Source organism: Carassius auratus, unplaced genomic scaffold (genome assembly GCF_003368295.1).
Source record: "Carassius auratus strain Wakin unplaced genomic scaffold, ASM336829v1 scaf_tig00002602, whole genome shotgun sequence".
NCBI classification, from domain to species: Eukaryota; Metazoa; Chordata; class Actinopteri; order Cypriniformes; family Cyprinidae; genus Carassius; species Carassius auratus.
In genome coordinates, this window is record NW_020523466.1 from 59,247 (window position 1) to 70,024 (window position 10,778).

At 37.1% G+C, this 10,778-nt stretch overlaps 1 protein-coding gene across 1 annotated transcript; it reads right to left on the reverse strand.

The window, feature by feature from the left end:
• Positions 1–4,841: 4,841 nt before the first annotated feature.
• On the reverse strand, positions 4,842–5,828 carry LOC113069970 (transcriptional and immune response regulator-like). The gene has a single exon (XM_026243114.1). The coding sequence runs from the start codon at positions 5,693–5,695 to the stop codon at positions 5,393–5,395; it is 303 nt and encodes a 100-aa protein (XP_026098899.1). The 5' UTR covers positions 5,696–5,828; the 3' UTR covers positions 4,842–5,392.
• Between the last annotated feature and the right edge of the window lie 4,950 nt (positions 5,829–10,778).

Below are 10,778 nucleotides of genomic sequence, written 5' to 3' on the forward strand. Positions count from 1 at the left end.
ACTAGAAATAAATGCATTTGTTTAAATATAGCCTATTTTATTTAGTGGACCAATACCATTAACATTAAAAAGTAACATTTATTGGTATGAAATGTGTCTATATGACAGTCAATATATTGTGTAACTCTTTGTTTTTCTTTAAAAAAAGCTGATTCTGAGAAACGCACAAGAATTCCAATTTACCTGTACTGTGATGCACCTGTGCAAATGGCAATACATCTCTTAATTGGCAACATATGACCAACTGTATATAAAAAGATGCCAGTCCCTCTATATTAAATAAATAAAGTTTAGCAAATTATTATTAAGTCACAGTCAACAGCACTCCAAAAATACCCACGAGAATAAATAATAAGCAGAGAAATGGATATATAAATAGGAAAGCTGTTCTGCCATTGTGTGGTATCGAGAGGGCTTCCTTCTCAACACCTGCAGAGAAAAAGTAGGACATAGGGAGTGGGGAGAGAGGTGGAGAGGGGAGCAGGACAAAGGAGAGGAGGGTTTGAACAATGGCAAGGCCGGTCAGTGGAACTGCAACGAGACAGAGAGTCTGCAGGCTGCGACAGCCGCCCTGCCCCGGGGCAGTCGAAAGAGCCACACAGGAAGAGGCTTCACTCCTCTCCCCAGAACATATATACGACAGTGAAAGAACAATAGCGAGGAGATTCCCTCCAGAGAGAACACGTGATGACTGAGTCTATCCAAGGTCATACAGGAACACAAGGTCAAAGTGCAATACAGGCCAATGAATTGAATTGCATGCTGCAAATGATGGCCTTCTTTCAGATCACCTAGAACATATTAAATCACTTTCTTCCCATGTTAATTTTTTTATTTTATTTCTAAAATTAGATTTAGAATCAAAAATATATATTTTGTGCTTAAGCACAATCTGAAGATTATTTTCCATAATTTTTTGTCACAGTAGTCATTCATTTCTATATTTCATATTGTAGGATAAGAATGAATTTCAATGTTCCACACTGATTTTATTTTCTAAGTCTGAAGATAACAATGAAGATATAACAATGAATAGTAGCATAATACACAAGAGTCAAGACTGGAGAACAATGTTTCTGTGATACAATGTTCTGAGGCATTTTCTATGACTGTGACATGGGGGTTTTCTCCAGTGCCTTTAACCCTCTCAAGACAGGCGTTGCTGATTTGCAACAGTTAAAAACTAACTACCTTATTACTCCAGATACATATTTTATTAAAAGTACTAAAAACTTGTTACTAAAACTTAATTTGAGCCTGAGAGGGTTAACAGAAATAATAATAATAATAATTTGAGAAACAAAAATTGTGCTGAAGAAACTATTATTATTAACAGTGTTAATATTTTTGTGCAAAAAACAAATCTCAGTAATTTCCCTTACTCATCCCAGACTCTTGAATGTTATAGTGTAGATCAGGGTCACCAAACTCGGTCCTGGAGGGCCGGTGTCCTGCAGAGATCAACTCTAACCCTAATCAAACTCACCTGAACCAGCTAATCAAGCTCTTACTAGGTATACTTGAAACTTTAGGGCAGGTGTTTTGAGGCAAGTTGAAAACTCCGTAGGAGATCGGACCCCTGAGGACCGAGTTTGGTGACCCCTGATGTAGATGCATAGATAGGATTCAGACTGATTAATAATGAACTCTGTGAAGTTAAAATATATGTGTCACTTAAACTGTGTCTTTCTTTCTCAAAAAACTTTTACAAAAACTTGTTATTTTCAATCTTACATTTTTATTTATCCACAGGAAATATCAAATAATCAGTAGTAATGGAGATATGTGTACAGGAAATTGCAGAAATATGTCTGAAATGTCCAAAATATTTTGCTTGGGATGTGAACTTTGCGTCAAAGAGTCAGCATAGCTGGTCTCGAGTGACATCCGTCTGTAGGGGTCAGATGCAATGTACAATACTGACATACCACAGACATACACATACAAACAAAATAAAGAACTGATTCATCCATTGGTAACAATGGGCTTTTCATCACCATTGTGAGCCATTTCTCACCCAGTGCCATCAAGGCTTGAAGTTACTTACAAATAAAGTATGTGATTTAAGGAAACAGAAAGTTATGTCTGCATGCGTAGCGGAAAGCAGTCTGAACACACCACTTAACACCTGTCACACTTCTGATTCCTTTCCTGTAAAGCAGACATTTCTCATCCTGCCTGATGTTTGTTGGACGGCTGTGGTGCGGTGGAAGTTTCCCTATCACCACCATCACTGTCATTATAGGTTATCCGATGAGAATAGAGGAACCTGGTCACAGTGGGTATGAATGAGCACTCGTTTGTAGAGAATTTAGTCTGTCAGCAGCTGAGTTGGAATGGTGATATGACTTCTAACTAGTCAGCTGAGGAAAACTTGTTTACAGAAGCATCTGTGTGATCACAGAGTGATGACATTGAAAAGCTTTCTGGTTCTGCTTTTGTGACAACTACACTTGCTTCAGAAGACATAAATCACTTTTATATTGCTTTTTCTACATTGCACAAAAAAAAAAAAAAAAAAAAAAAAATGTAATTCAATGAGATCCTTGCCATTTATTTGTAATTAACTGTGAAATGTACCAATATGAGGAAAATTTTTTTACACATTTATTTTTCAATGTAAAGCTAAGAAATAATTTTAGTGATACACTAATTTCTCCAATTTCCAAAATGATATGTGCAGAAATCCAGTGAACCCTGGAGGACAATAAACGCCTTAAGATCACACTGTCCACAAAATGTATAATATGGGTAAAACTGGTGGGAATTGTGCAGACTACCGTATTTTCCGCACTATAAGGCGCACTTAAAAGCCTTTAATTTTCTCAAAAAATTACAGTGCGCCTTATAATCCGGAGCGCCTTATAAATGGATCAAGGCGCTCTGTCAAAATGTTGACATTCCCTTTAGCACAGCTCCATCTACTGGATGCATAACGCAAACCCAGTCAAACGTTTGACTGCAGTGTCTTCTTTTCTATGCGCCTTATAATCCGGTGCGCCCTATATATGAAAACAGTTCTAAAATAGGCCATTCATTATCCGGTGCGCCTTATAATCCGATGCGCCTTATAGTGCGGAAAATACGGTAATTAAATTACAATGAATGAACAATCAGCTTGTTTAAAAAACAAATGTTTGAAAATTAGGTTTAAATACATAATATGCTAATATGAAAATAGTTCCACATTCCTTTAATCTGGAAACTATGTTCCACATGCCACTAGAATTTCTTCTCTTGTTCACATAAATTAACTTTTGTTCCTCGCTAACTCCGATGCAACACCACCAGCAGTTTTAGTTCCTTTATCAGTTTTCAGTCTCTGAACTGGTTTGTACCAGAATGGACTGAGTCCTGTGTAAACTGATAAAAGCAGCTTTGCTGTCAGTTCTACTTTGCTCTGTCTGTCACTATAGAAACACACACACACACACATTGCTTCCACACAATCTGTTCATTTCAAAGTTCCCTGTCCTGAACACAGTGAAAGACAGGAAATGGGTGGGAGAGAGAAGACAATCCTGAGTCAAGCATATCATACAGCTCACAAGACAGGCAGCACAATTGACTTAAATATTTTAGCCATAGTAGACCTAAATAAGCATGTTACTGTAAAAGGGAAAACAACATGGAAATGAAAGCTGACAGGCAAAAAAAAAAAAAAAAAAAAAAAAAATTGCGGCTTGCTTAAACGGAAAGTTGGATACAAACTGACAGCAAATGACTCAAACGTTATACTGCAGTGTCTGTCTTTTAACAATTATCATGTTGCATGTCTTTATGTTACTAAGCTCCCACAGCAACTCTAGTTCAAAGGTTTTGATAATAGCTCACACTCCACATTTAAGTGTGCGTGTGCATTTGTCTGTGTGTGTCCACCATAGTCAATTTGGCAGGTGAATGTTTACATAGTAAATTCCCTCTTGGCAGCGATGAAGAATTGGGCTCTGACCACCAGGTAGTTAGATGTCAGATGACGCATTCCCAGTCCATCAGAACTGGTTTGAGCCAGTACAGTGACCAATCAGAGCATTGAGATTAACAGGCATTCACTGATCTTCTTCTCTGCCAGACCTAATCCTAAACCATGCCAAAAAAAACTGTCAAAACATCTGAATGCACAAAATTACTTATCGCTATAAAACTGACTCAGAGCAGGATCTATAGAGATGAGCACTTGGTACAGCTTCTTATCTACGCACCACAGTAATAATACATTTAACAAACATGGCTGAATCAACCAGAAACTGGTTCATGCCAGTCTGGAAATCTGACAAGCCTGAATGAAAGTTAACCAGACCACATGGTGAGCGACAGGTGGGACCATCCTGCAAACAGCACAAAAAGTGAAAGATAAAAAAACAAATACCCCTGAGATGATGAAATAAACTTTCAGTATGACTGCTGAAATGATGGGTTTGTGGGTTACACTTAACTGTAGCTAGTTTTGTAGATTAAACACAACAGCAATGTCACACTTGTTTAGACTGAGATAGGACCTTAACATTTCTAGTGTGAACAAGGCACTCTCAGAAAAAAAGGTACTTGTCAAAAGACATCTTTGTACCTTATTTAGCCCAAAAGGGTACATACTGGTTCCTTAAAAGTAAATATTGGTAACTAAATAGTACACTTTTTTTCCTTAGAAAGGTGGAATCAATTCTAGGGACCCATGGGTCCAGGAGAACCCACAATATCTACATTTTATTTTTAAAAATAGGAGGTGGCCAAAACAATTGTTCAATTAAGCAGCCATAGTCCGAACTGTATCACCCAACTCCATCCCAGTCATTTTATATTTATACAAATATAAGATAAAGAAAGAGAAAAGAGTCTGAATGTTTAGTTAATAATTTATTATACAAAGAATGAAAAATAATATTGTGAAAAATGCATAAATGGTGTCATAACATTGTGACAGATAAATAGGTGGCCAATATGTGTTACAACACATATCACAATATTAAACAGGCACAGAGACAATGCTTTATGTTTAGGCAGTTTTCAGGCAATTTAATTTCTGTCTCCAGTCATAGTTCTTTGTGCACCAACAAATACACCTATAAGGTGCAGCAGATTGTGATAAAGTCCATTTTTAAAATGCATAGAGTTCACGAGACACATTTCCGCGCGTCTTCATGTTGTGATGCACCAGGGGCTCCGCGTGCGTGTGCCGCGGGATTCCTTCACACTGAGCGCCTCAACAGCTACAGATACGGTGCGTCCCGAGCTTCATGTCTTGTATCAAAGGGCTCGTGTCAGTTACGAGACTTTCCTTCATCTTGGTGTTCCTTTTCGACCCTTTGGACATGTCCGTTATCGCCAGGTTGTAAATGTCACCGGCAGTCTGAAACGAACGACCATGCAGCCGCTGGTCATTGCGTGAAAACGCTCAACGCAGCTTCAGAAAGTGTCGCACCATCCCGGCGATCCGCAGGAACTTGTCTTTCTTCCTCTGCTTGAGGGCCATCAGAGCTTTGGCCGTCTCTTCGGGGTCGTGCGTGAAGGAGAAGATGCTTCTCACTCTCTCCTCGGCTTTCATGTCACCAGTTTTCTGGAAGAGTCTCATAAGCGCGTCCTGGTTGACGCTCTCGAAGATGTTCGCAACCGCCCGCTTGCGGTTCGCCGTGTCAAACTTGCTGCCGTGGATAGAAGGGCAGACCCGGCGAGATTCTGAGTACATGTCGGTCGACATCTTGCAGCTTTCGTGTTGTTTAGCAGCGTTGAAGTAGCCAACGCGATCGAGCTAAGCCTCTTTGGTGGCTGTGAGACGAGTGAGGATTTTACAGTGACTGCTAGCTCTTTATAGCTCTCGCTTACGGAGATGACAACATCCGACTGCCCGGGAACGCCTTCCCGTTTCCAGCCAATTTCTCTAACTTCAGTTTGCCAACATGCCTCGAGCTTTGCAAATGGCAATAATTATGGATCAAAGCGCTGACAACATGAGTGCTCAACATAGAAGGTGCATTTGCAACCCATAGAATTTTTCTATTGATCTTAACTATAAGAAATATTAGATAACAGCTGTTAATTTAGATTTGAACCCATAAAGCACGTTTTGTAGGAATGTGGGATTTTGGAGATGTGAGAACCCTAATATCCAGTGTAAAATTAATGCGCTCTATGCAAGATGAAGTGACCTCAAAAACATACACCACCATTCAAAAGTTTTGGGGTCAGTAAGTTTTTTTGTTGGTTTGTTTTTTAAGACATTTTATGTATCAGCAAGGACTAGTCATTTGATACATAGTGTTCTCTGCAAAAAATTCCAAACTAGCCTACTGTAATGTATCTTCGTGACAAGAACTCACTTGACTGTCATCATAGCATTCTGAATAATTATATTGTCATCACATTGGTGTTCTATTTTGGTGTCATTAACTATATTAACCTGTATAGCCAATTCTTTACTAATTATGTCATGGATGATGTCATATTGATTTGTAGGTTTGAAAGACTGATGCAAGTCTCTGAAACAAACATCAATATTAATATGTTGTCTATGGTGTAGTTATACAACCATTAAGCTTGAAAATGGACAGCAGAACCCAATTTGACTTTTCTATAGTAGTGCCCTTCAAAACTGCTTTACTTGATATGATTGCAAGATAAGTTTAAACTAGCTGGGAGCTTTAAAAATAAAAATTAATTTGAGTGAATATAGCTGACAACAAATAGCAACATTCTACTTTTTTGATAATTGCTAAATTGCTGCATGGAGACATTTCAGATAACACAGCTAGGAACTCATTTTGCATGCTGTGAGCAACTCCCTATAAACAAAACTCAACACACAGACATCCACGTGTTTATTCTCTGTCTGGTTTCTTTTAGAGCAATTCTCTTTGAACCTTCATCGCAGTCTTGGTGGAAAACAAGCAAGTCACAAAGGAATTTTTCAAAATACCAGGTTCTGCAGCTACATTTTATTTGGCCTCCAAAGACTGCTAAAAAATGTGCCATTGTTGCAATAATCTTGTGGAATGCCCGTTAGTTGGCATCTATTGTGAGTCCGTTGCGAAACAGGATACTCAGGTTGGCATAAGTTATGAATGGAGTCAAGGAGGATGGGAAATATGCAGAAAGTGACGCCAGGAACATGTCATTAACATAAGCAGAGACTTTTCTGGAGTCTTGCACACAGAGCACAATATGACCTTTTGACTCGGTAAAGGAAACATTGGATTGAGAGCCTGGTCCTGCCCTCTCAAACACAATCTTAGTGTACTTCATCAATCTTAACAATGGGAAAACTAAATTTAACGTGGGTCAAATTTAACATGGGTCAAAGGTCACGTCAGCTGGTCTGCATGAAGGTATAGTTCCCTCCCCTGCACACGCCTGGAGCCAGTAGCTAATCAAAAGAATAAACCCAATTCTCACTAACATTGAGGACCCGTACTTGATTTTGTGCACATGATACAGTAAATATAAATAAAACAATATTTTAATGTTTTAATTCAATGTTGTAACAAACAATATACAGATTTGCATGATTATAAAGGGCATGTTTTTAATGAAAAGAAATTCAATTTAAATTAAATCGATTTTAAATAACAATACTAATATATAAATAAGTAAAAATGTAAATAAATAAGCCAGCTTTTAAAATATAAACCACAGAGATCAAACTTGTTAAATATAATCCATAGAGATGAACGTCCATCAGTTTCTGATTATACTGCAGTCTGTTATCGGCTGTCCATATTCAAGCTCATAAAACTTCAAAGCAGAAGAGAAACAAGCAAACACTGTGAGCAATAAAGAAGTTGAAAATGAAGTAGTTTTACACATTTCATTTACTTTGCTGTTTCCACTAACGTTATGCAATATGCAGACCGATAAAATAAATGTGATTAGGATTGCCTTGTTCACAGGTAATAACATTCATTCTGGCTCAAATGCAATTGTCTATAGTATCATGACTTCATTATTTACTATTTTATAAAACCACCTTTCCGCTTTCATTTCTGAGAGAATGGCGTCATGCAACAAAACAAACTGTGACACAATGTTCACTCTATGTAATTATTGCTGCACAGTAAAAATCGAAGGAAGCAGCTGTGAAGATGTTTTAAAAAATAGCATTTACCTCAGTGTGCTGCATGAAGTAGAGAATGTTGTTCTTTGTTTTTCGTCCCTTCCTGCATGCTTTGCTGAACTAAGCACCATAGGGGACCAGAGTCTTCAGCTTGTCAGATGACAACATTCGTCCCTAGCAAATGACTCCATCTGCTGCAGTAGACCTACATAGAAAATGACCAAACTTCATAAAAATGTGTAACTCTGACAATGAATTATTGATCAAATGTTGTAATGCTGTCATCATCATTTTATTTTTGCCAATGGAAATAATTCTGAAACAAGAAAACCCTTTGACATAAGACAAACAAATGGCACGCACTTTTTTAATTTATACTGAGTAAAGACCTATTTGCAAAATAAACAGTGGAAATTAGCAATAATACCATATTCTTGCATTTTAATTTGATAAGTCTGTTTATTTTAAAAACAATGTTTCATCATTTATCAAACTGTGTTTCTGGATTGTGCAAATTGTAACCGAATAAACTATAATATAACACATAAACATAGATACTCAGCAGCGTGCGCACATTCTGAAGAAACATTTAACACAATTCTCAGAAGAATAAGCACTGTAGCTATAATGACATCAGGGCACTGCAGTCAAATCTGCCCATGGCAGGAGATCCCAGTTTAATTACTCCACTTGATTTTATAGTATCATTTGCATCAGAGTATAGAGATTAAATATTTGAACATACTGTCAAAGTCAGGGCATTGATTTTTTCCCAAGGACTTTCATCCACAATGACAAACTTTAAGAGGTATTATTTAAAATTAAATTTCAGATTTCAGGTCATATTATACAACCACTACAACTGAATTTATTTATTGAACTTACCACCATTCTAATCACAGGCCTCAGTCATCCAAACCCACAGCTGTGCAGCTTCAGATAATAACTCAGCATTTGTTAGTTCACACACTCACAAATAGCACCGTTTAATCATGTCTGCTGCAGGCCACTAACTGGAAGATGGGAGGTTAACGGTAATCATCTTTTATGACAGCCTGATTCCGGGACTCAAGTCCTGTGCATTGCAATCACAGTTTTGGCACTGAGTTTTATGTATTCACAATAAAAGAGTTGGCGTCTAACAGTTTTTAAAACAGCCATATATTTCTATTCATGTCTTGGCCTGAACCTGAACCATCATTAACAGTAAAACCAGAGTTAGATCTGCATGGAAGAGCAGCTTCTTAAGAAATAGCAATTAATCAAACACCAAAGGCACTATGGCTGGTAGTCTGCCAGTTCTGCTCAATCTTGGCCCAAATACTATTCCCATTTCACTGTTGCCATTGCCTGGCTGAGATTCAGGCCAAAATCACTACGGAAGGAAGTATTCTGTCCATATTAGGAGAGAAAAGACACATCAGGTGATGTTACTCAAACATGAACAATATCTTAAAAAAACTGTTTCACATAAACTCCTCGATTCCTTTCAAAATGCCTAAACATCACTGAAGGATGTCTATTACAAAAAAAAAAAAAGCATATGAGTTGCCAATTCTAAACTATTTTATGTGATGTACATTTTGTTTATATTTGACTTTAATGGTTAATATAATAATAATAATTAAAAATAATTATTATGATTATAACTATTACTACAGAAACAATATGTACAAAGTGCCCCTTAGATAAGAGAAATGTAAGCCTATTTCCATCTCATAAGAAAAAAAATCTTGATTTTGTAAATCATAATTATTACTTTAAAATACACTATTATGAGATAAATAATAATTATACTTTTAATAAAAATCAAAACTGGCATAAAAAGTAAAAAAAAAAAATCTGACTTTTCATATTTCTGCCTGTCATGTCAATTATACATAATTTAAACTTTATATCTCATAAATTTGACCTTTTACATTATAATTTTAACTCATTTGAATTTTATGTCATAAATTTGACATTTTATTTCATATTTAGATTTTTCTATCTCTTGGCAATTGATTTAATCATTAAATGCATTCGTTAAAATGAATGACAATTAAACCATACACATTATGTATGCAAGCAGGGTCAATTTTGATATCATGGTGATTTATGAGAGAACCAAGTTAATATCAGAGGGGCAGCCATAATATGTTGGAGAAAGCTTCAAATGTTTCTGGAATAATCCATAATGATTTTTAGACAAAAAAAAGTAATTATATTAATAAAAACTACAATAATAACTAAATAATCCTCTATTCTCAGAGTTTTGCATAACCCAGTCATAACTAGAAAGGGTGTATAATTGGTCAACCAGGGCACAGAACACACTAGAGTGGACACTGGCACACTTTCAAGACTGACAGCTTGTGTTTTCCCATACTTCCTCACATACGCTCAGCATCCAGGGACAAGCCCAAGCATGTGGATTACATGAGTCATCAAGCACTGCTTCCACGCAAACACCCAGGCAGCATTACGCACTAAACTAGCCAGAACCAGATAAAGCACCACCCATTCCCTATCTGACAGCGCCTTGCCCTCGTTTTCTGTTTCCATATCTCTTTCATTCTTTCAACTTCTCTTTTCATTAAGCGTGATATCTCAAAATCATATGAAAACCAGACCCCATGTCCTCACAAGCCGATCTGAGTTACAGTAGCTCCGTGAGCCAAAGCTTTACTAAGGTCTCAGTGACTGGCACAGACAACTCTCTCTCTTTCTCCCTGAGAGCTTTCAGTGTCCTATT

Bases quoted from the DNA above. Each gene is read 5' to 3' on its own strand.
- LOC113069970 (XM_026243114.1), bottom strand. From the start codon at position 5,695: ATGTCGACCGACATGTACTCAGAATCTCGCCGGGTCTGCCCTTCTATC.